The sequence below is a fragment of the Arvicanthis niloticus genome, chromosome 7 (genome assembly GCF_011762505.2).
Source record: "Arvicanthis niloticus isolate mArvNil1 chromosome 7, mArvNil1.pat.X, whole genome shotgun sequence".
Taxonomy (NCBI): Eukaryota; Metazoa; Chordata; class Mammalia; order Rodentia; family Muridae; genus Arvicanthis; species Arvicanthis niloticus.
The window spans coordinates 12,442,153-12,467,584 of record NC_047664.1 but is presented as its reverse complement, the minus strand read 5'-3'; the positions used below and the strand labels follow the sequence as shown (position 1 = coordinate 12,467,584).

The 25,432-nt window shown below is 48.0% G+C and overlaps 1 protein-coding gene across 4 annotated transcripts in view; it reads right to left on the bottom strand.

The window, feature by feature from the left end:
- Positions 1 to 6,324: 6,324 nt before the first annotated feature.
- The window catches only part of Olfml2b (olfactomedin like 2B), a 33,899-nt gene continuing 14,791 nt past the window's right edge, over positions 6,325 to 25,432 (bottom strand). The window contains exons 4-8 of one of the 4 annotated variants that reach the window (XM_034509480.2): positions 23,202 to 23,378; positions 18,914 to 19,145; positions 16,756 to 17,268; positions 7,912 to 8,088; positions 6,325 to 7,405 (exon numbers count right to left, since the gene is read on the bottom strand). In XM_034509480.2, the coding sequence (XP_034365371.1) occupies positions 6,804 to 7,405; positions 7,912 to 8,088; positions 16,756 to 17,268; positions 18,914 to 19,145; positions 23,202 to 23,378 (1,701 nt within the window). In that variant the 3' untranslated portion in view covers positions 6,325 to 6,803. Of the gene's footprint in view, positions 7,406 to 7,907; positions 8,089 to 16,755; positions 17,269 to 18,913; positions 19,146 to 23,201; positions 23,379 to 25,432 lie in introns of all 4 variants that reach the window. The other 3 variants (XM_034509481.2, XM_076937938.1, XM_076937939.1) reach the window with 3 other exon arrangements.

The window sequence follows — 25,432 nt, the reverse complement described above, 5'->3', positions numbered from 1 at the left end:
ACCTTGCAGACAGCCCAAGTGTCAAGGAAAACAGGACACAGGGTCAGGGAAAGTGTCCTGTCTACAGGGAACTAGGGAAATATCATAGGATGTGCAGGCGGAAGTCTCAACCGTGCTCGGCTCACATTCCAGAGGATGGATCTCCAAGCTTGAGCAGGTCCACATCCAGAACTCAGCAGGGAGGGCTCTGGAAACCTTTAAACGCAACACTGATGTGAAGATTTTGAAAGTATTCAGAGTTGGGGGGAAGTTTCAAGAGACTGTTTGAAGGATTCCTCTGGAAACATCTCCGTTGGGTCCTGCTGTCTTTGTGGGTGGGGCCTGCCTCCTCTTCATGCAAGGCTGTGGGAGGATGGTTTTAAACACACATCTGGGAATACTTAATCCATGTTCTTGTTGTTTGGGGCAGCAGTGGACGGGCCACTCACACCCATTTGGGCAACCTTAGATGGGAAAATGGACCAACAGACTACTTCTCAGTACATATACATACACATTCATCTACACACCACATATACGTCAGATACATATACGCCATCTACATATATATCATATGTATATACGATTGCTTAACTGGGGCGAGCCTGCACTCCCAGACTTTGTAAGAATAAATAATGTGTGAGAATTTTCTGTGGGCCTGAAGTGACCAAGTATGAAGTCATCCTGTTCCAGTGGACCATTCGAAGGGGCAGAGGAGATAGCACTAGATTTTTCCAGGTTCAGGAAAGGAAGATGGCCAGTTGGGATAGAAGGTAGGGCTGAGAGAGTTAAGTTACACGGTGGGAGGGAGTGAGCAGAAAGGGGTCTTTCACAGGAAGCAGCAGTCTCTGCAGCAAGATGGCGGCAGAACAGAAGATGGGCAGAAGCTGTCTACACGAGAGAGACTTGGTCAAGATGAAACCAAGGAGCTTGCAGTCTGCTTCTTAATTTTTAGAGGCCAGGATTGTGCAAGGTGCTAACGTTGTGGAAAATTGGGTAAACGGTACGCAGGAAACCTCTACTGATTTTGCAACTTTTCTGGGAATCTAAAATTAGGCCCAAATTAAAAAAAAAAACAACAAAAAAAAAACAAAAAAAACTCGTAAGAGAGGAAAGACTTAAGCTATGAAACCCTAAGTTCAATGTGTGGACACAGACTGTCCAAACCTCCCAACTGTACAAGATGTCTCAGGCCGCTGGGAAATTAAATGTGGGTCAGTGGTAAGGATCTCAAAGTACTGCGTTAAACTTATTAAGTGGAAGTCATGTAGAAAAACACCCTTCTTGTCAGACAGGCTTACAGGATGCTGGCATAAGATGTCAAGCTGACTTCAGTTTAGAATGTATCAGCAGAAAAAGAAAGTCAAAGCAAATAGAACCAAATACTAATGATGGTGATAACCTGGACATAGGATACGAGAACTCTTACAGTTTCTACTTTGTGGCAGTCGATGTATGTATGGAGGGGTATGTACATGTGCCTCTCTGTGTGGGGGGTACGTATGTGTGCCTGTGTGTGTGTGTGTGCATGTGGGATGGGTGGGGAATGGGTATGTGTGTACGTGCATATGTGTGCAGGTGTGTGTGTGTGTGTGCATGCATGTAAACTCGTGCATGCTCGTGTATGTGTGTTTGTGTATACATGTATGTGTACGTGTGCAGGTGTGCATGCATGTGTGCATGTGTATATGAGCACGCATGTGTATGTGTGTGTACGTGTGTGTACGTGCACATGTGTACATGAGCCTGTGTGTGTATGAGTGAATGTGTGCATGTACCTGTATGTGCATGTGTGTATGCATGTGTGTGTGTATGTATGTGTGTCTGCATGTATAGAAGCCAGAGATTGATATCAGGTGTCCTCGTCAGTCACTCTCTACCTTACTTTCTGAGTCAGGGTCTCTCACTGAACACGGAGCCAGCCCCTTCAGCTAGATGGTCTGGCCATCAGGTCCTTGGGATACCTGTCTCCTCCCCCCATGGACTACTGGCATACAGCACCATATTCCACTTTTTATGTGGGTTCAGGGAACCCAAATTCAGGCCCTTCTGCTTGTACAATTACTTTACCCACCAAGCCATCTTGGCAGCTTAGTTAGTGCTTTTTGGTATTATTTTCATAATAAAAACAAAAACTACTAAATGCTTGGTTTTTTTTTCTTATGTTTTAGCTGTTTTATTGTGTCTCCAAACAACCCTCTGAGACGGATCCATTACTGATATTTTTTAAAGGAGCAAAGTGAGGCTCAGAGAATCTCAGTGGCTTGTTTAAGAGCACACAACCACACACTGGCACTAGGAGCTGTCTCCCAGAGCCTACTGTCCTCCAGAATGCTGTTGTAGAAACTCTAGGATCGAGTAAGAGAAAGAGTGCCTTTTGCTCATATCCCAGGGGACCAGGAGACTATCAAAGAAATTCAAAGGAGGAACCGGCTTGAGAAGTCAAGATAAGGAATCTATCTTTAGATGGCAATAATGGCTAGTGTTTGTTGCTGCTGCTTTTAAGACAGGGTCTCGTATATCCCAGACTGGCTTTGAACTAGTTTTGGAGTTGAGGATAGATGACCTTTGTCCTTCTGCCTTCCCCTCCCTCAGGCTGGGATTACAAGTGTGCACTGCCATGGGTAGCTCTCTCTTTTATGTTATGCTGGGGATGAAATCTAGGACTTCATAACTGCTGGGCAAGCATGCTCCCCACTGAGCCCCACCCCTCCCCCCCAGCCTGCCGGCTAATGTTCCTCACACACTTTACCTTCCTCGAACACTTCACAGTCAGTCCTCCTTGCAGACAAAGGCAGGTCCATGTTTCAGAAATAACTAGACTCAGAGTGGTTGGGAGACCACTTGCCCAAGATCACACAAGTGCCAAGCAGGGAGCCAGGACTCAGACACAGACCCAGAAGAAAGTTTCCTGCACCCAACATTCCTCCCTACAAGTTAGGAGCAGATGGGAAGGAAGCATATGCAGTCAACTGATGATAGCCTTGTGCATTGGCTAAGCAGTGGCAGCAGAATGTCATCAGCCTCACCACGTGGCACAGGCCACAGGCACTTTGTGCTTCTGCTGCCTGCTGCTGGCCTCTGCATCTGCATGTTCAGGCAGACCCTCATGCTTGTCCTCTGCTCCTTCCCCAATGTCCACTGAATGCGGACTTTCACTGGCCTGTGCCAACAGTCCCTCTCTTCCCTCGTAAGTCTATCTTTTCTCTGCTTTACTGGTATGTACTTCTCACAGAACATGCCATGAACTGTTCTCTCTCCTCTAAAGGAGGATTTCTTATACTTTCTGTTTGAAACACCTCTCCATCTGAGAAACTTGAACACATCCCTGGGTACATAGGTACAATTAAATAAAAATGCAAACTAAAAAGTACCGATAATAAGTCATAAGTTTGTCTTAAACTGTTTGCTGTACATACAATTTACCATTTGAGACGGTTAATGTTAATTCTCCACTTGACAAAATCTAAAATTATCTGAGAAGTAGGACTTCAGGCCCAGCAGGGTTAATGTTAAAGGATGGGAAGACTTGTCCATTGTGGGTGGCACCATTCCTTATGCAGAGGATCCTGACTCTTTCAGAATGAAGGAACTCAAGTGAACATTAGCCTGTACACATTAATCCCACCTCTGTTCCTTGACTATGGATGTAATGTGACCAGGTGTCTTGGACTCCTGCTGCTATGGCTTCCCCGAAATGACGACTGGAACTAGAACTATGAACTAAAAGAAACCTTTCCTCTTCTAAGTTGCTTTTTTTCAGGATATTTTATCACAGCAGCAGGAAATAAAACATTTATTAAAGATGAAAGCGATTTTCATACTAATGAGATGGATTGCTAGTTTACTTACATCTTGCCTGAATATTGGATACTTCAGAATGTATAGCATCTTCAGTGTGGTGGTTTGACCCATAGAGAGTGGCACTATTCAGAGGTATGTTCTTGTTGGAGGGCTGTGGCCTTGCTGGAGGGGGTGTGTCATTGTGGTGGTGGGCTTTGAGTTCTCTCTCTCTCTAGACACACACACACACACACACACACACACACACACACACACACACACACACGTGTGCACGCTCAAGTCTAGCCAGAGCCAGTCTCTTCTGGTCACCCTCGGATCAAGATGCAGAACTCTCAGTTCCTCTTCTGGCACCATGTCTGCCTGTAGGCTGCTGTGCTTCCTGACAATAAGGATAGCAAACTAAACCTCTGAACCTGTAAGCCAGTCCCAATCAAATGTTACCTTTCTAAGAGTTGCCTTGGTCATGGTGTCTCTCCACAGCAATGGAAACTCTAACTAAGACATTCAGTGCTTTCAAAGTTGATTCACATTTTAATATTATAGTCAATTTACTGAGAATACTGCTTAGCATAAATACATAGTTAGTCCAGAAGGGCAGAAGAATATTGACGGTCATTTTAGAAATAGTTGGAAATTCTAACCTCATCTCAAGCCAAAATTCATTTGTTATTAATGAAATTCAAGTCAGTAACTCAAAACTACAATGTTTGAACTCAAACATCCTAATACAATCTAATCCAAAACTATACCAATTTGACACTTATATACTGGGCAATGATGGTAGAAAAATAGCAAATGGTTTTATTTTCTGTAAATGACCATATTTCAGTAAGAGCAGAAAACTTTGTATATGTAAAAGGAATGCAGCCCATAACACGCAGGTCTCAAATCTGAGCTGGTGTTCTGTATGGCCCAACAGTGCATACAGTGCAAAGCTATTGTGTGCGTGTTCCCATTGCCCTCCACCCCACAGTGCATTCTAAATGAGTGTATGAGTGAAGAGAAGAATGGGGTGGGAGGGTTGCTATGTTTCCTCTGTTTTTGGAATGATACTATTAGAAATATTTTAATAGGCAAACAACAAGTATATATTTCTCATCAATTCAAGTGTCCTGTGTAATATACAGGATGACAAAGTGAACTGATACTCAGTCAGTGCATACAGGAAGCTGAAAGTACCCCTTCATCTGACAGATGAGGTCATGGCCCAGGGAGAAGGAATGTACCTTGTGCCTGTGGCTAGCAGCAACAAGGGAAAGCACTTCTTTTTGAGATACTCAACCTCTCAGTCTTGATGTTTCCAAAGTTTTATCCCAACTGAATACAGTCGAGGAAAGTGTTTCCACCACGCAACCTCAGGCTGCTGTTGTTCCTGTCTGGTCATCGTTTCTTCCTCCGCTTCCTCTTTCCAGCTGGTGGAAGGCACTAGACAGCATGAAAAGGCTGTTTGGTCCAAGGCAATTCGTTCACCCAGATGCAATGGGCTGGATTCCTTAGAGGGCTGCTCCTCGAGGCCTTCCCCTGGTCTGCATGCGGTGGGAACTCCCTGATAGGTTACCTGACTAGAGGGGCAGGAAGACAGGAAGCCCCTCTGCTGCTACCAAGCCAAAAAGCTCTTGCATCTTCTGTGAAAGACTTGACTACTTGTCAAGTGCAGGAAGCTAGTAGGTCTGGGAGTGGAGGGGTGGGGCTGGGAAGCCACCCAGGACAAGCACATGGGTGGTGACAAGTGGGTTTGGGTAGGAGGCTGAGGTCCACAAGGATGGATGAGCAGTTGCAGCTCTCCAAAGAGAGTGGGATGGACATGACATCATCACCTCCCCAACTCATAACCAGGTTCTGCCTCCTCCCACACCATCACCCACGTTTCTCTGGGTGTTCTGGCTCCTGCCTGTGCACTGGGCAGAGAATCACACTGTGCACTGCAGGGGCCACACAAGGCTCCATCTGAGCTAGGAGGGGCTGCAAGTCTTCCCCACCCTTTAGGGAACCTTGTTTCTGAAAGAAAGACTTACTGGCATTGTGCATGGTAGCACGTGCCTGGAGCTCAGAGGATGAGACAAGAGGATTGTATGGGGTTATCAAATGGTAGAAAGGAGAAGAAGGGGGCTGGAGAGATGGCTCAGTGGTTAAGAGCATTGACTGCTCTTCCAGAGGTCCTGAGTTCAATTCCCAGCAACCACATGGTGGCTCACAACCGTCTGGAATGGGATCCAATGCCCTCTTCTGGCTTGCCTGAAGACAACTACAGCGTATTCATATATGTAAAATAAATAAATAAAAATCTTTAAAAAAAAGAAAAGAAAGAAAGAAAGAGAGAGAGAGAGAGAGAAAGAAAGAAAGGGGAAGTAGGGAAGGAAAAGGAGAGGGCAGGGGAGAAGAGAGGAGAGGAAAGAACATACACCACCAACATCACCCCAAGGAGGGGAGAGGGAATGTCTTGCATTTCAATGTTTCTAAGGTCTCAGGTGTCTCCTTTCAGGAGCAGAAAGCTAACACCTAGTTAAATGCATCCCCGTGAAACAAAAATGACCCAGGAAAGGATTTTAAAATATCTCCTTTATTTAAAAAAAAAAAAAACCAAAAAGTTATTTTTTTTCTGAGTTTTAAGAACTTCTCTAATACATAAACTCTTTGCCGCCACTCAGCACTTCTTTCCTGAGCCCCGCCCTCCTGCTCCTGGCTGCAAGGCCTGGAGGAAGAAACCTTCCAACCCTTCAGCGCAGGAGCCAGAGCTTCAGAGCACGAAAGAAGGTAGTTACTGGTCAGAAGGAGAAGTTCATTTGCACAAAAATAAATTGTGAAGGATGAGACCAGCACATACACACATGGATTGATCTACAATCCATATTAAAAAAAAATAGACCCAAACTGTCATTTTACATTTGTAATATTATACAAAATAATATATTTTAAAACAACACACGCCCACCTGCACAATCTCACACACAGACATGCACACAGACACACACAAGGTGCTAGCGGTCCCTCTGCGCTTTCTTTTTGCAGGGTCAAGTGTGTCAGTAGGCAAAGATGACATGGTAGGTGACCTGGTGGCCATTGTCCCAGGCATAGAGGAGGCGGTCCTTGGGGTTGTAGTCTATCTGGGTGGTGTAGGAATACTCATTCTCGAACAGTAACCTAGGGACAATTTGTGTGTTGGTGTGCGTGTCAAAGGCATAGGAGATGTTGGCATTCCTCTGGTTATAGCTGTCGACAGCATATAGTACCCCGCAGATGACAAAGCAGTTGCCATAGAAATTCCTCCGGAGCCCAGTGCGCCACGTGGTCTCCTTCTGCGTGCTCAGGTCCACGGCATTGAGCTTGCTCAGAACAATGACCTCCTGGCTGAAGCCTTCATCATCCAGAGCTGGGTAGATAAGCCACAGGCCATTCTCATCCACGGCAAAGTCCACATCCGAGTGGCCCTGCCACCGCCAGGGTGTGGTCTCTTCATAGGCCACATCGTGGAGCATGGCCCAGGCAGCCACATAGCGCTGCTTCAGGTCATACTTAATGATGTTTCGGGTGAAGGCCCGGTTATAGTAGAAGGCGCCATTGTACACCACGTGACCCGTGCCGATCCAGCTGTATGGAAGTTTGTAGGAGTTGCTCCAGCGACCTGTGGTGGCAAGAAGGTGGGAAGCTTCAGGGTGGCACCGCTGTGATGGAACCAGCTATTGACTAGGGTCTGCACGCCTGGGATAGCGTCTTGGCTCTACTACTTTCTAGTGTTCTACACCATATTGCTTAGTGCTCACACACAGCATCCTTGGCTGTAAAACAGCAAGAGCTACCTCACTTGCTTCACTTGGAACCTGAGTGCTCCAAGGGCCCCCACACTCATCTATCTGACTGTGATTTGTAAACTGTTGAGGGCCACGGGCAAAGAAGGATGTTTAGCTGTTTTTCTAAACTGGGTCAAGGCCATCTGTATCCCAGGAGCTGGAACAGAGCCAAGAGAGCACAGAGTGGGAGCGAGAGTGATAGAGGTGACCACCCTGCCGGGGAATGCCCTTTTGCAATCCATAGAGGGTGCCCTGTTTCTCATGTAGCACCACTGTGCCTTAATCAGCAGAGGGCAATGAGCCTGAGCAGACACTGCCACATCAGAGCTGACTCACAAACCTTGTTTGAAGTTCTCCAGATTTCGGAACTCGACCAGCGTGTTGCCGTAATAATAGTTGGTTACATAAATCCGGTCATCCTTGGCTAGGGGGTCCTTCATCCAGGCCCCTTCATTCCGTCCGTATGTGTTCTGGGTAGTCGGCCCCGTGATTGTAGAGAGGGTATCCTTGCACCTTCCTAATGGAGAAGAGAGGCGTGGAAGGATTGGGGTGATCTAATGGTGCCCTCGTTACTCCGTAAGTTTCTCCTGGCCCCTCCAGTTGAAGTCTTGGCAGCCCTGGCATCCTGACCCCTGGCATCCCAGAATCATCCAATGCTACAGGCATTGAGTAGTCTGCATTCTCCTTCCACAGAATTGCCCAGAGTCAACATGGTGGGCCACTGTGGTGCCACCCTGCCTCCATTTCTTTGATCCTACCCTTTAATAGGCAAAGATCCAAAGTCATTTTTGGGTGCCATACCATCTTCCAGAATGTCACTCTGTCTTGTTCTGTCGAGTTCTGCTACCACAGTACCATGGACATACCTCTATTATAGGACATGCCCCCCTCTCCGTGTGTGTGTGTGTGTGTGTGTGTGTGTGTGTGTGTGTGTGTGTGTGTTAGTTACTCAGGGTTTCATGCACACTAGGCAAGCACTCACTGCTAGTCACCAGACCAGGATGTGACTCTCTCCTCTCTCTGTCTCTCTGTCTTTCTGTCTCTGTCTCTCTGTCTCTCTTTCATGCCTCTTTGTCTCTCTCTCTGTCTGTCTCTGTCTATATCTATGTCTCTGTGTCTGTCTGTCTGTCTGTCTGTCTGTCTTTCTCTCCCACATCTACCCTAGCAAGAGCATAAGCACCAAGGAAGCAAGGGCTATGGCTCTCCCTGTGTTCTCAGAACACAGGACAAAGTATCTGGCACACCACAGGCACCAGCAGATGTTCTGACACTTGGGTGTGGGGCTTGGGAACAGAGAGAAGTATGTGCAGAAAAAACTCTGACAGCGACAGCCAGGAGCACATAGCTGTACCCCACCAGCCTGGAGCAGCTCTGACTGGATGGCGGGCATTTGTGTCCCTAGGGAGGTGTTACAAGTCCATGCTCTATCTGTTCCTACCAAGGACAGGCTGTCTGTCAACCCTGCTGGGGAGGCTGGGGGGCAGGGCACCCACTAGCTTACTCTAGATGTAGGGCCTCCTTAAAGTTCCAGTCTTCCTTAGTGGAGCAGGAATCTAGCAGTTCTCCAAGAGGCTCTTTGGAATGGCCTGGTACCCAGGAAAGACCCTCCTGGGCCACTAGAACTATTTAGGATTGTAACCTAGGCTAAACTGAAATGCTTAACATGTGGCATTACTAAAACATGGGCTTGGATGAAACTGAAGTCACATGCAAGCACTCAAGCACTCACGCTTCTGTGTCTATACTAGTGGGCTCTGGTGAACAAGGATAACTGGAGAACCAGATGCCCCTTGTCCCCAGAGATTCCTCAGGGCCTTCTGACCACAGGCACCAGCAAACACCGTCCCACCTGCCACCAAGACTAGCAGGCCCCGGAGAAGAAGGGTGTTGAGGGGGATTAGTTTCTAATTCCCAGGTGACTCCACATCCAAACACTTCCAGCCTGCTGCATGAAATCTGTGTTCTAGCAATCGATCTGGAGGCAGGAGGAACCCAAGCTCTCCTGTTGGCAGTGCAGGAAAGGGCAGTTGTGCCTTGGCCCTGGCCCTGGCTCTGGGGTAGACGTGGGGTAGAACTGGGCTGAGCCTTGTTTTCCAGGCAGGCTTCACAGTTAGGTGCAGATGGCTGGCTTTAGGCAGCTCTGTGTGGGGTTGATGGGGTTCTATTCGGACAGAGTGGGGAGAGACTCCATTTGACAAACAACAGAAACCACCCACCAGTGCCTCATTCCCTCAAGTCTGAGCTCATTTGTTCAAGACAATAAAACAGAAGTCTCCAGCCGAGCCTGGCAACAGCAGATGGAAACTAATCTCAGTTCCTGGCGCTAAGCGGGGGACCTTGACTGCCAGTGGAGAAGTCACACTCCCCCCCACACACACACACTGAGGTGAGCCCTTCCATGCCATCCCCAGGCAGCCTTCTTTTATGTACAAAGTCCAACAAGGACACCAACTCTCTACCAGCCATGCTGCCATGCCTTGAAGTCCAGTTACCCATCTTTCACTATACACTAAGGTGCCAATGGCTCTGGAAGCCAAAATCAATTCTTTATTTCCTGGACAGCCTGGGAGATAACCAAACCCCTATAGGGTCCAGTCTCAGCCCTGAGGGGCTCAGTGGCAGAACCTTGATGTAGAACTATCAGTATACATGGGCTTAGAGCCAATGGCTTGACCTCCATTTTGGTCCCACCACTAACTCCAACTTGGTCTGTTGCCTACATAATGACACTGGACCATAATATCTTCACAATCTACCTGGAGAAATCACCCTGATGACAGAGGGTGATCTGCGTGGCTGCTCTGTGATCAACAGTGTTAACTGTCAACTTGGCAGGGGATGGAGTTGTTTGGGAGATGGGCCTCTGGGTGTTCCTATGGGGGATGATCACATTGTGTTGATGAGGGATGACCCACACACAGTTGGCAGTGCAGTACCACATAGCCATTACCCAAGCTTTCTGATTGTGGATGTGTTAAGATCAGCTGCATTGAGCTCTCGCTGCCTTGAATTCCCCTCCATAAAAAGTACCTTGCACCAGACACTGAAATAAACCCTCTTGCCATTGAGTTGTTTTTGTTAGAGTATTTTGTCACAGCAACGGGAAAAAAGACAGGCCCTCAAGGGTATCCAGGCTCTAGCCCTCTGGACTCACCAAAGTGACCTTTCGATGGCACAAACAATGTTGTGTGTTGGGTCAAGAATCTTGAGACTAGCCTGGATTATCTGAGTTCTAAATGTCATCCACATACCAGCGATGCAGGGAAATGGTCTACACAGAGGAGGAGGCGTTGTAATGATGAAAGCAAAGACTTGCCTGATATGGCCACCAGCCATGGAACGCTGGCGGTGAGTGGACTTTGGAAAAGTGGGGATGGGTTCCTCTCCCCTGGAGCCTCTGGAAGGAACTAGACTTCTGACACCAAAGGTTTAGCCCTATAAAACTAATTTGAGACTTCTAGCCTATGGGACTGCTAGAGAATAAATGTCTATTGTTTTTAGCCAGTAAGCCTGTGGCAGTTTGTCCAAGTGGGGATGAATAGAGATGACATCAGTTTCTAGAGCAAGGGAGAGGTGTCCCTGCTTCTGCAGCAAGAGAGTCCCAGCTTACAACTGTGCAATACTGATACCTGGATCCTCAGGACAAATTTCCACATGCCACCAAGGTACAAAAAAGTGTACAGAATGGACAAGTCCCTGCAGGAAGACAGGACTGATGTGTGTGCCTTCAGAACATCTGCAGGAAGACAGGACTGATGTGTGTGCCTTCAGAACATCTGAAGACATCCAGGAGAGGTCACAGACTGTGGAGCCCAAATATGTCCCCATGCACAGATGACCCTGGGATGGTTCTTGTGATGGCTAAAATGATCACCTTAAGGGGATCTAGAATCATGAAGGAGACAAGCTTTGGGCAAGTCTGTGAGGGATTATGGGAAGACTACGTTATCTGTGGACAGCATCATTCCATGGGCAAAAATCAAAGGAAATGCATGGGTCAAATGCAAAGGAAAGCGTGGGTTCAACATCAGTGTGCCTCACCCCCTTCTTTCCCACTGCAATAGGATGTGATCAGTTGCTTTAAGATCCTGCCGTCACTGCTCCCTGCCACCCCATGATGGACTGCACCCTCAAATGTGAGCCAGAGTAAACTCTTCTTTCTTTAAGTCTGCTTCTGGTCAGGTATTTTGTGATAGCAATGAAGCAACTGATGTCGTTTCAAAGCTCCCACCCATGGGCACAGACCATTGCCTTAGAAAGAAGGTGAGAGATAGACGGAGATCCACAGAACCTTGGGGAGGAGAGATCTGTCTGTGCCCCTCTTGTCTCCCTGGAGCAGGGCTACCATAGATGATGCTGACAGGCACTAACACCCACTGAGCACTTCCTGTTCTAAACTGGCTCATCAACAGTCCTTCAAGGTAGATAGCCTTTGCTATAAAGCTTCCCAGGACAGAAGGAAAGGATCCCCCCGGCCCCCAGTATATACACCTGCTTGCATGTCATATCTTAGACGATCAACTAACCAAGCCAGAGGCTCAGGTTATCCAGAGACCTCCTTCTCCTCCCATGCTTCTTCAAGTGGTCTCTGAGTGCATCTGCTCTCCATCCTTCTCACCCCTCAGCCCTTCCCCTCCACAGACTTAGTTTAGATCTCACTGCTGCTGGTCTGGCTCACGCAAGGGATACAGTTCTTCTCTTGCAGATTCACCCCTGCCTCCTTCTGGCCTGCCTACCAAGGACCATGAAAGCTGCCTTCCCACACCATACATCTGCTGAAGCCTTTAGGAACTTGTCCTCTCTAGGTAACATGTGAAGCCCCAAGTCCCCATCCTAGCATCTCAGCCCAGACAGCATTACCATTCTTACTTCCCACCATCCCTCTCTATTCACAAGTCTTCATCCAACTGCTTCTGAGAGGCAAGCAGACACTAAAATGAGCCTTCGGGCTGAGCATGTGACAAACGGGCTGCCACAGAGATGGAGTCACTGAAGAGCAACTGACCAAAAGGCATTTAAATCTGGAAGAACACACATGCAGAAACACACCATAGAGTGACCTCAGTCCTAAGATGGCCAGCTCCAAGTCTCTCACCCATTTTTAGCCATCCGTGCCAGGTAACCTCATGGGGGCCATGCCCAGGGATGGCTTGACAAACCTATGACCTGTGGGGTAACATAGGGCCCTTATTGAGAGAGTCTGTTCCATGTTAATGGTCTGAAGCTGCCATTCTGAAATTCTTAAGGTATGGTGGTTTGAATGAAAAAAATACCCCTCCCTCATGGGCACATGTATCATTTGCAAAGCTTATGGGAATGTTTACGAGGTTCACACTTGAAGAAGAATCACCCTGCTTTGAGAATCACCCTGCTTCCTGTTAAGTCTCTCTCCTTCCTGTGTATGGATAGAAAATGTGACCAGCCAGCTCCCTGCTCCTGCTGGTTGCTACTGTGTCTCCTGAGCCACGATGGGCTCTAACCCTCCAGAACTGCGAGCCAAAATAAACTTTTTCTTAAGTGGCTTTTGCTCTGTGTCTTATCACAGCGACAGCAAGATAACTAATATGGATGTGCAACAATTTTTCCTATGCCAGTCTGTGCCAGAACTTCCAGGCTGTTTTCCCTCCTCTGCCAAGCCTGGCTCTTACACAGAGGTACTAGCCGCTGTGGCGGGGTTCCTCTCTATCCTGTGGACCTGCAGTCCATGGCTGCCTTTGGAAAGAGAGCCCCACAGCAGAAGTGGGCATGCGTATCTAATGCTTGCTCTGCCTCCAGGCAAGTTTGCCACCCTGGCTGCTGGCCCCCTCCCATGGTCAGCCCCACTGAGGGAGTGACCATGCCTCCCTCAGTCTGAAACCTCATGGCTTGGCACCAAGGGCTGTAGCTTGATGTACAAAAACCCCATCCTCCTCGAGGGCCTCAGATTTTGGTCCGTATACACCTAAGGGAGCAATTCCACTTCGTAGACTCATTTCTAGGGCCCGCTTCAAGAGACAGCCAGATTCCCTGTGATCTGAGGGCTGGGTTACAGGAGTTATTAGACTTTGTAGCCTGTGGCAGGGAGCTGTCTGTCCTGTAAGAAGAGTCTTAGAGCCATGGAGGCTCTAGAAAGCACAGTCCCAGCCCAAATCAGCATCCTTCTCCCTGGGTGTCCCTGGAGCAGCCTCCCTGACCTAAGGCAGGCAGGCCTGGCCAGAGTGGTCGGCCAAGCCCTGGGTTTTCTCAGGCTGTGTGCTCTGTGGGGGAGAAATTCTTTACAGATCATGATGCATTCAAATTCGAGACAAACGCTTGCTGCTGTTGTCATAAGCTGACTGTCCTCTTTGTCCTTCCCTCCCCTGCTGCTGCCCCTAACCGGCCCCTTCTAAAAATCATATCAGAACTTGGCATTGATAAGGTCTAGGAATCTTCCGAGCTGTGGTCATTTGCACAAGCCTTCTAGTTCTCCATGGCAGCTGGCTCGTCTGAGCAGAGGCACTGGGCTCCTAGGTCCTCAGTCTCTTCAGAGGCCAGACTGCCACTCAACAATGCCAAGATGTCCCCTCTCCCTGTTGTACAGCTGTACTTCAGTGTCCAATAAAAACCAATCCTCAAAAAAATTTTTTGAGGATTTAACCCTTCCTTGAGGATAGATAGCTCTGGGTATCTTAGGCCATTAAAATATCAGGTCTCAAAAATTGGAGTAAAGTATTCCTTTTGGAGACTATGGAATGTCACTCATATGTGTGAAGCCCTGGTGTTTATCCCGAGTGCCATATAAACCCTGAGTGTAATGATGCACTCCTGTAATTCCAAAACTCAAAAAGAGTCAGGAGAACTAGAAGAAGAAGGCTGAGGCCAACTTGGGCAATACTGCCTTTAAAACTACATGGTCAGGTGAGGCGTGGTGTCCCATGCCTTTATTCCTAGCATTTTTTGGAGGAAGTGTGTCACTGGGAAAGGCTTTGAGATTTCAAAAAATGTTTGCCTTTTTCCATGTTCCCCTCCCCCCCCCCCGCCTCCTGTTTAAAGATCAGGCTGTGAGCGCTCAGCTATTTCTGCTACCATGCCTTAGCCCCACCATCATGGACTCTGACCCTCTGAAACCACAAGCTCAATTAAACGCTTTCTTCTATACATGGCCTTGGTCATAGTGTTTTGTCACAGCAACAGAAAAGTAACAAAGACACTACCTGTCTCCTACTTCCACTCTGGCATTTCCCTGAGACTGTCTCCTGATTAGCACCCCTTACTATAGTACATCCTTGCAAACTTCCCACAGAAGACCACAGAACACAGTGGAAGAAAAGATATTTGGCAAACTGCTAACTTCATTTGAGACTAGAGAATGGTGGTGCTTTGCCAAGGTCATAGAGCCAATGGCAGGGACAGGAGAGAAGGTACAGAGGCCAGATGTGTGGCCTTCAGCAGGTGCTCCCAGTACTGCCTTGCTTCTGGAGCTAGTGTGACATGCTAAAGAGAGACTGGGACATGCTGAAGGTTACCAAAGACACGGGAGCTGGCAAGAAGAAAGGATGCTGAAGAGACAGGCCTTGCCCTCTGCCAAAGCCGTGGCCTTCCCATATATTTGACAGAGCCACCACTCAACAGCATTCCGATCCAGTCACTCTTAATGAGTGGTGACTTGATAAACACATAGTTTTCTTAAACTTTAACTTACTTTAATTCTTAACATAGACTTGTGCCATATAGTCCAAGTTGGCTTCAAACTCGAGCTCCTCCCACCTTGGTCTGCTGAATCCTGGGATTTCAAATTCATGCCACCACACCCGGATGGATAGTCAGCTGCTTTCTTTAACTATTTCTATTTTCTGCCCCAACCCCCTACTCTCCTGTCTCCTTTGTGTCCATGGAGCTGTCTGGAACAGAAGGCCTGTCTTCTCTATGCTTCTAGAATGTACCTTGCACCACCAGACCTGTATGTCAGTCAGAGAAGGCTCTCGTTTTCTGAGTAGAACATTCCTATTCATCCTCTGAAACCAACTCACGTGACAACCGCCTTGACCAGCACTTGCTATGCTCACAGCGGCTGGCTCTGCCTGCAGCCCTGTTTCCCACCTCTCAGAGAATTGCTTAGTGATGACCTAACATCCCTGTGCTCCCTGGTTCTGGGTTCATTAAATTCTCCACGATGGCCCATGCTACTACCTATTCCCTGGCTCCTTAGTTAAGGCTTTTATTGCTTCAATAAAACATCCTGACCAAAAGCAACCCAAGGAGAAAGGTTTCATATGGTTCACCACTGGGAAAGCCAAGGCAGAAGCTGATGCAGTGGCTATGGAGGGGCGCTGCTTACTGGCTTGCTCAGCCTGCTTTCTTATACAACCCAGGACCACCTGCCCAGGGATGGCCCCACCCACAGTGAGCTGGACCTTCCTATATCAGTCATGAATCAAGATAATGCCCGAGAGACGTACCTATAGGTCAATATTGTGGAGGCATTTTCTTAGTTGAGAGTCCCTCTTCCCAATGATCTTAGCTTATGTCAAGCTGACATAAACTAACCAACATACCTGACCCAACTTTGCTTTGACTCTTTGGCCACCTCATTAAGAACCCTCTGCTGGTTCGTGGCCTAGTAACCTTACCATGGTAAACTTTATTTGATTGCTGACAGACACTTCAGGATTCACTGCAAACTCACCGGATAAATTCATGTTTGGAAAAGTCACCCATGGCAATATGGTGTTCATTTTATCCATTCATACATATGTCAGAAAGGAGATTGCTACTCTTGTCATTGACACATTGACATACGAAATACTTCAGAAATGTTCAAACAGCACCCCACAGATCAATGTGGTCAGAATTGCAGTCCAATACAAACTTGTAAAAATCAATCAAAATATAAGATTTTTTTTTTGACAGGTTTTTCTTTTCTAACTCTATAGCATAGTTCTCCAATGTGAACTCTGTAGCGACAATGTCATGTTACAATCTCAAAAGGTTGGCCATGCTGCCAGCTGTGAAAACTAACTACTGGTCAGAAAAACACCTCCACTGGCCTCTTGTGTTATTTTGCTTTGGCAGAGCTGAGGGTGAAAGCCAGACCAGAGCCTCACTCATGCAAGGCCAGTGCTTTACCTCAGCTACAGGCCTAGCTTCCCAGTTCCTGTCCTCTACAAAGCCCTCTCTGCCTTTTACCGAAATGACCAGAGGAGCACCAGTCCAGGAAAGGACTTACCTATGACATTCCGAATGTCATCTTCTTCTTCTGGGCTCAGAATGGGACCAGCAGAAGTTGCTTCCTGCCCTGCAGCCCCCTCTTCCTCTGGCATGTCTGTCCCAACTGTGTCAGGTAACACAGGGGCCAAGGGTAGAGCTTCTACAAATATGTCCCCAGGAATTATTGCTAGAGGTGGCTGGATGGCTGTGTGGGCCACGGTGGTGGGTGGGACTTGAGTGGAAGGCATCTCCCCCGTGGGCTCTGAAAACACTGTGGTAGTCTGTGGGGTTGTCGAGAGGTGTCTATCTGAGGCCTGGGGAGCAGGGTCAACAAGGCTGGGTGCTGAAGCAGAGGCCTGTGCAGGTTCTGAGGGCAAGGCTGTGGCCTGAACACTCGCATCAGTTGTCACAGCGGCAGCGTGACGAGTGGTTGCTGGCCTCCGGGTGGCACTTGTCAGTAAGTCTTCCTGTCTTAGAAGCTGATCTTCAATCAGCAAGTCCACTCCGTTGTCGCCACTGAAAAGCTCATCATCTGTGGAACAAACACAAGGCTCATTTGTGGCACAGGACATGGGACACTCTGGCCAACGATGGGTGGCAACTGGCAGCTGAATGAGGAGGCTCCTTGCTGCAACATGGCAGTGAGCTTGGAGATCGAGTACAGCCCAGATTTTACCTGCTCACTTGCATTTTCTTTTTGGAGGTGGAACCCAGGGCTCTGTACATTTTATGCAAGCCTTCTAGCTGAGGTCCACCCCCAAGCCCTTCTGGCTGGGGACATAGACACTGGCCAGGAACATGAGGAGAACAGTGTCTTCCCTTGAGAGTCTCTGAAGAAATTGCTACTATCCTTACCCCAGCCTTGTTGGGGCCTGAGGAGGAGCAGTCATGGGCTATGAGCCTGGGCAGCTCACACCCACAATGTTAGCACTTGGGAAAGTGAGTCAGGAGGACTGTGAGTCCAAGGATAGACCGGAAAACAATAGCTAAGAAACATCTTAAAGAAAGAAAATAAAAACCATAAAACCCCTAAGGAGTGAATAGAATGGTTGGTCAGATGACACCCACTGACCTGGGGGGGGGGGCAGAGGAACCTGAAAAGATAACAGTAGACCAAGCAACATGGAGATGGGTGATGGGAGGATGGGGGCGGGTAACAGTAATGCTAGAATAAGCCTGCCGAGGCTGAGGAGCAGTGAGGAGGCCAGCGTGGACACAGCAGAGGGTACAGATGGGAGGTAAGGTCAGAGGAAGACAGCCCTTAGATCGTGGGCAGCTTGGGGGCTCTGCACAGAGTTCAGTTTTAATTCTGAGTGAAATGGATGAGGTTGGAGGCTTCTAAGGAGACAAAACATGGAAAGCAAAGATGTATTAGAGGGGACACCGAGTTCTAAGTGCAGAAGAAAGAGCTAGAAAGCTAGAATTCAGGGGCTCACTGAGAATACCAGCCGGAAGATGAAGCTGCAGGCGGTGGGCAGAGAGAAAAACACCCTAACTGCTGGACTGGAAGCCAGACAGAGAGAACACCCGTAGTCAGAGATGGAGCACACAGTCAACGTGGGTGAAATGACTCTGCAGCCACAGGTTGAGCACAAAGCACTGGACGAAAAAACAAGGTGTAGCAGGGACACAACCTGGGAGGCTGTTTCCTAAGCCTAGTTGAGGGGAGTCATTGGCCAGGGCAGGGAGGGGCAGGTAAGGGCCTGGTGAGGACAGTGGCTTCCTGGGAACTCTGGGTAAGGAAAAGAAAGACTGCAGGAGACATGGAGGAATATAGAAGTAGGCTTGTCTATTGTTTGTGGAAAGGTCAGAAGGGTGAATGAGGGCTGACAGGAGAAGGCGTTGAAGACCCAGCAAACTTGAGGACCTTAGTGAGAAGCAGATGGCAGAGCCTACCCAGTTATCTCCAAGAAATCCATCTGCCCAAGCCTTGGTTCCCTATCTATAAACCAAAAGGATGAAACAAAAGGATGCAGACGTCCCTCCAGCTCATCCATCCTTTGCCAGTGTCTTCGAAACCCAGAGAGGTTAAGTGCCCTGTCCAAGGCAGCTCAGCAAACACAGGGGTAACTGCAACCCCACACTATGGATGGAGTGTAGGATCCAGTCTCTGTAAGACCCAAATGGCTTTTCCTCCCTGCCCTGCCTCTGAGGCTGTCCCTCTGACCCAGACTCACGCTGCTCTTCTATGTCATTTTCCTCCTCAGAGACCTTGGCTTTGTAGTAGGTGACTCCCCTGATGACTGTGGGCTTGGATGCCAGCTGACCTCTCAGGTGCACCTGTCTCTGCAGGGGCCGCTGTGGCTTCATCACTGAAGGTGGGACGAGTGGCTGCGTCCGCAGGAGTTCGATGGAGTTGATCTGCTGCGACACAGTTTCCTCCTGCAGAAACCTCTCTTCATACTGTTCCTCAGAGGGGACAAAATGGAAAGTCAAGTCACACACTGATCAAAGAGATGGGACAGGATGAGCAATGCTGGAGCAGAGGCCACAAATACAGCAGCACGTCCCAAGAGGGCCTTGTCCTGAGCAAAACAGGGGCACGTTAGCTGTGGAGATCCAGTCCAGTCATCGTGGCCAAACTGCCTCCCCACCCCCCAACCCCCAGTGCCACCTCAGTGTGCACAAAGGGGTCAAACAAGGCTTTCATTCTGACCTTTGAGATCTAGCATGCTCACTTCAACCACATCTCCCGTCATCTCTGCTTGTTTTCCCATGAGAGTTTAACCAGGCGGTCCAACAGATATGGCCGTCCCTAAATATGGCTGTCTCTTTGGCATGGGGTAGTGACAGGCAGCTGGAAAAATGTGTACACATCTTTGCCCCCTTCACTGGAGTAAAAGAACTGCCCAGGAGAGCACAAAACATGCTAGTATGCTGGCTGTGCCCTTGGCAGTGTCCAGCCTCTGTGCCATCTCTGTGCCTCCCTCAAGCCTCTTGTGAGGTAACCTCTACCAGAAGTATGGGGATACCTGCTTGTTGATGGTGCCATTTTAGTGAGCACCTATTATGGCCAACCCACTCTATATTACTTTTAATCCTCATAACAATGGAGCAGGTTAATGCTACCAGCATTTCATGGATAAGAAAACAGCCATTTAGTAACTTAGGTGAAACATCACCCAGTGAAGTAGCTGAGAAGGATACAAATGAAGTCACACGATCAAGTAGGCCCCACTGTTACTTCCTGAGCCTGGGTTCCTCTTTGCATTATGCCACATTAGCTGTGACCTCAGGTCTACTTATTTGCCTTCCAAAAAGTGGCCAAGATCCCCATGTCCTCAGAGCCGTGGTCTGGCAACTGCCCAGTGGATGGATGTGGAAGATGTTTCATTTCCCAGTGGAAAGAGCTGCCTGGGAGGCTGACAAGAGGCTCCTGCCGCAGCCCCTACCTCAAATGCCCAGGGGCATGTAATTGCTGGCACTGGTTTCCCTCTGTGTCAGAGAAGCCAGCTGTCATTTCTTTGTGGCAAACCCCAGGAACTGACTTGAGTTCTAGGCTCTCGGGAAAGGGTGGGGACTGCAGTTCTTTGTCCCAGCCAAGAATATGGAGCAAGACAGTGGACAGCCTTTGCCAGACAACATATAATTTCCTTGGATTCACTGGCGACAAGTTGAACTGGGTGGCAGCTACCCCTACCACGCTCTGATTGCCTCTCTGTTCATCCAAGAGTCTGCCAAATGATTTCACCTCCTGGCATCCAGTGCTCCCACACCCAATCTGCCTTTTCCACTGCCAACCTAGTCTCTGTGCCTCCCTGCCAACCTTCTAGACAAGAACCATGTTGAAAGACCACCTTACAAATAATCACTAGCCATTCCAATAATTGTCTGACATCATCTGCAAAAATCAAAAATAACATCTCCTGTTGCGGCGTGGTGCTCACAAAAGACACTGGGCTGCTGCACACACAGGGAGAGAATGACCTTTGGTCATCCTGCATCTCCCTCTGCCTTCTAGCCTGGCTGGGTGGATTGTGCTAACTTCAGCCTGTGTGCTGTGGGGGGACTCAGGGAAGGACTGGGATGGACTTTGCTGAGCAAGGAGAAAAAGAATTTGGTGTGTTTGATTTGGTTTGTAGTTTGCCCTGGGGAAATCTGAGCTGGGTTTCTGAATGTACCACAGAATGTGTCATCAAGACAACAGACCACATTCTCCAGCTTAGCTGGCTGACTGGGAAGCTGGAAGCAGAAGACAAGGAATTCTGGCTGCACTGGGCAGTGGGGGCTGAGATGAGAGTCACAGGATCCAAGTGTGTGCGTGTGTGTGTGTGTGTTCGTGTGTGTGTGTGTGTGTGTGTGTGTGTGTGTGTTCGTGTGTGTGTGTGTGTGTGTGTGTGTGTGTGTGTGTGTGTGTGTGTGTGTAGGGGGCAAATACCTTCAAGTCCCTTTCTGGTTCCCAGATCTTCTGGCTTTGGGGTGATTTCAGGTTCCCTCAGGGGTGACCCACCAGACAGGCTAAGCACATGTTTCAGTGGCCAACATTTCTCAAAAATGAGAAGAAATTATTTATGAAGAAATATAATGTTTCAAAAACATTATATCAAAGGCCAGGTAATTATTCCTGTTCTTCACTTTATAGCATGGGATTGCTTTTGACTTCGTGGGGGAGGTTCACACACCATACTTTTCCAGTGCTTATTGTCTCAGAGTCCCCATCTGTCACCTTGTTTTCAGAACACATGTGCCCAAACTTTCCCAAGCCCACCAGTATGCCCCCTTGGTCCCACTATAAGGAGTTTCTTTACCCAAGAGTTCTGAGCCTGTAAGTTTGGAATGTGATTCTGTTTGTAGAGTGCTTATCTTACCCAGAGTCCTGGGTTTAGTCCCTAGCACTGCATAGATAGTATGGTATCCATTTATGCATGAGAGTACACACTTGTAATCCCAGCATCTGGGAGTTGGAGGCAGGAGAATCAGTTCAAAGCCATCTTTGGCTACATAGTGAGTTTGGAGCTAGTCTAGGAAGAGATGACGCCCATACACCAACCAAAAAGTCCTGAGCCTACATACAAAGCCTTCTAACCTCTCTATCCAAATTCATGATGACCCAAGGCAACAGAGTCCGACAAAGCAGTGTGACCTGTTATAATCTGGATCTTAAGTCCTCTGAAGGTCTATTTATTGAAGGCTTGGTGTCTAGCTCATGGTGTTAGGGGGTGGTGCAAGCTTTACGACATGGGGCTTAGTGGGAGAAGTTAGGCCACAGGGCCCTAGCCCCCTCTTCTCCTTTGCTTCTCCATGCCCTGGGATGACTGACAGCGCTTTACCACATATTCCCCACCCAAAGCAGTGACAATAAGCTGAAATTTCTGAAATCAAGTCTTTTGACCATTCCTCTTTTTTAGTCGATTAGCTCAGGTAATTTGTCACAAGAACAGAAAGTCAAGCGACACACTTCCCAACCTTTTACTTATTATAGCACAGAGAAGAACAGGCTTAGTCTCTAACTAACCTAGGCTCTGCCCAACACATACCCAGAACAATTACCGAAGACACCAGTGTGTCTCAGCTCCGTCATCTACCACAGACCCAGAGAGGCAAGTTAAAGTGAACCTGGTCTCAGAAATGTTGCTGTCCCACTATATTGCATGTAAACATATTTAACCACATAGAAGTTTTTATCATCATCATCATCATCATCATTACATAGACCTGTCTGTCCTGGAACTCACTATGTAGACCACACTGGCCTCAAACTCACGCAGATCTAATTGCCCCTGCCTCCCAAGTGCTGGGGTTAAAGATGCGTACCACCAAACCCAGCCAGTAATTTTTAGGAGACAGTCACCAAATGAAGAGATATTTTTATGCAAGCAGGTCTTGTGGTATCACTCAACACTATATTAGCCATCTTATACAGGGCTAGTTTTGTGGTAGGGATACAAGTGGATGGAAGAACAGGAGTGGAAGTCTCTGCCACTACTTTCTAGCTGACCCAGGATCTATATCCATCTGCAAGATGGGGGATACTGACTTGTGTCTGGCCTGCTTTTCAGAACTGCAGTGATAACCATACACTGGTGAAGGTGACTAATGAGTCCCTTATAAATAGGAGGACCTTATCATTATTATCATTATTGTCTGCAAGCCGAGGCATTTCCGAGAGAGAGAGAGAGAAATGTGGTGTTAATAACGATGCTAGGAGAGCTGCAACTGTAGATGGTCCCCGGGAGGAGCACGTATGTTCTGTAAGGGATGCTCAAGAGAGCAGCATGGGGTATCGTGAGAATGGTACCAAGGCTCAGAAGACCCAGATCTGAGTACCAACTTCCAACCTTACTCACTGAACTTCCCTGGCTGTCTGTGTTGAGTGACGCTGGGGCAAGTCCTACCCATCACACCCATGGGGCTGTTACACAGAAGTGAGACCCTGGCTGTGAAAGGGTTCAGCCCTGAGGAGCTCTTCCTCAAGCTGATCTCACACTCCAGGCCAAGGAGATGCCTGGCCAGACGGGGCCGTACCTCTGGGTGGGCGTAGGCTGCAGCCGCATCCCTCTGCAGGGCTGAGCGGATGTCTGGCATGCTCTCTAGGATGTTGTCAGAGCAGTTCTCCCTGCTTCGCTTATTCAGCTCTGTTCGGATTTCTTCCACGTCCTCTTTGATTTGCTCATTCTCCTTGGTGAGGTTTTTAGAGACTTCCTAAAAATGAAATAGTTTTTGAAAAGGGGTTACATTAGAATGTTTTGAAGACAGACAATAGGTAACGAGCAACCTTGAGATACTCAGAGGCATGCTTGGAGCATGGAGATTTGTATCCATAGAGATGGATCAGAGAGTGGAGATGAGATGTGAGGATGATCTCAGAGTGGGTGATACATAGATGTGGGGGTGGCTCAGAGGATGGAGCCAAGAAAAGATTGGGGCCCATGCGTGTGCTTATCCCTGTCCTGGGAACCAGTGACAGGCACCCAGGCAGCATTTCCAGACACCCAACTGCTAGAAATACCCAAACTATCATAGTTTTCCTACGAATACCCCTGCCATGGCCAGGGCACCCAGCTCTTTTTTTGGTTCTTTGTATACAGTGTTCCTGCCAAGTGATGAAGAACGATGCCAGCGATTCCATTCACTTGCTCAAATGAATCAGTCATCCGGCGTATGAAGGAAGTACCTTTTGAGGTGATTTTAAAGAACTGTACTTACGTTGCTTTTCTATAGGCACCAACCACTCATCCCTGCCCGTTGGATCACTCACATAGAAAATGATAGGCTGACCTCAAACTTTCCTATCTGTGCCTGAAGACAGCTGCCTGAAATGACCTCCATGTTGGCAGTTGCCAGGCACTACTCCTGGCTCACGCCAGGAAGAGTCAAAGCCGCATCTTGGTCAGCTGGCACAGAGGGGGCAGGAAAGGCTCCAAATGCCCTTGAGCCTGCTCAGTATCCCAGGCTAGCATTGAGCTTGTAATCTTTCTGTTGCAGCCTTCTATTATTATTATTATTATTATTATTATTATTATTATTATTATTATTATTATTAAACTTATTTATTTATTCCCTTTAAAACCCAATATCAGCCCTTCCTCTCCTCCCAGTACCCCTCACACAAGTCCTCCCCTCCATTCTTCCTTGTGGAGGCAGAAAACCAATCACTGTTAAGTTGTCCTATGACCTCCACATGCATGCTGAGACATGTGCACATGTGTGGGAGTGCGTGAGAGTATCTATGTATGCCCTCATGCAAAATAAATAAATAAACACATAAATAAATAAATAAATAAATAAATATTTTATAAGACAATGTTGAGGATGTAGCTCAGTGGTTGTAGAAGCCTTCTCTATCTTTCATGAAGCCCTGGGTTCCATCCTTAGCTCTGAAAATAAATACAATCAAGTGTTCTGTGTAGCCAGGGCTGGTGGCTCAAGCCCTGGCTATAGTCCCAGATCCACAGAAGGCTGCAACAACAAAGAGAACAGGGACTCCACAGGAAAACCAACAGAATCAGCTACCCTGGACCCGTAGGGCTTCCAGAGACTGAACCACCAACCAAAGAACATACATAGGCTGGACCTAGTTCCTCTGCACAAATGGAGCAGGTGAGCAACTTGGTCTTCTTGCAGGTCCCCCAAACAACTGAAGCAGGGGCTGTCCCTAAGTCTGTTGCCTGCCTGTGGATCCCACAAACTTAACTGGACAGCTTTGTCTGGGCCTCGCTGGGAGAGGATATGCCTAGTGCCACAGGAACTTGGCGCACTGTGGGAGGGGGAGGTGTTTGACACCCAGAGGGGAACTTTTCCTTCTCAAAAGAAAGGGAAGGGAGAATGGAGGGCTCAAGGCTAACCAAGGATACATAGCAGGCGAAAGGCCAGCTTTGGCAACTTCCTGTCAAAAGAGCAGAGGATGCAGTCCATAGTAGAACACTTGCCTAGCATGTGTGAGGTCCTTGGTTCAACACCCGGTACCACAACCACACTCATGCAAGAGCAATGAAAATTAGATGTCAGACATGCTCACCTTTGGGCCCTGTTTTTGAAGTTGGTAAGGTTAGTAGAGAAAGAAACGTAGTAAAAGAGAAGATGTATTTGCTCTTAACCTTTTACAAGACATGGGGAAGCACATGAGCTCAGACATTTCCAGCCACAGCCCTGAAGCCTGGTGACGGTGCTACCGATGTCCTAAGCCTGATGTCCTAGAAGGGAGCCTGGGTGGCTCAGAGCCACGGTGATGTAATATATCCAAGAAGATGGTGACA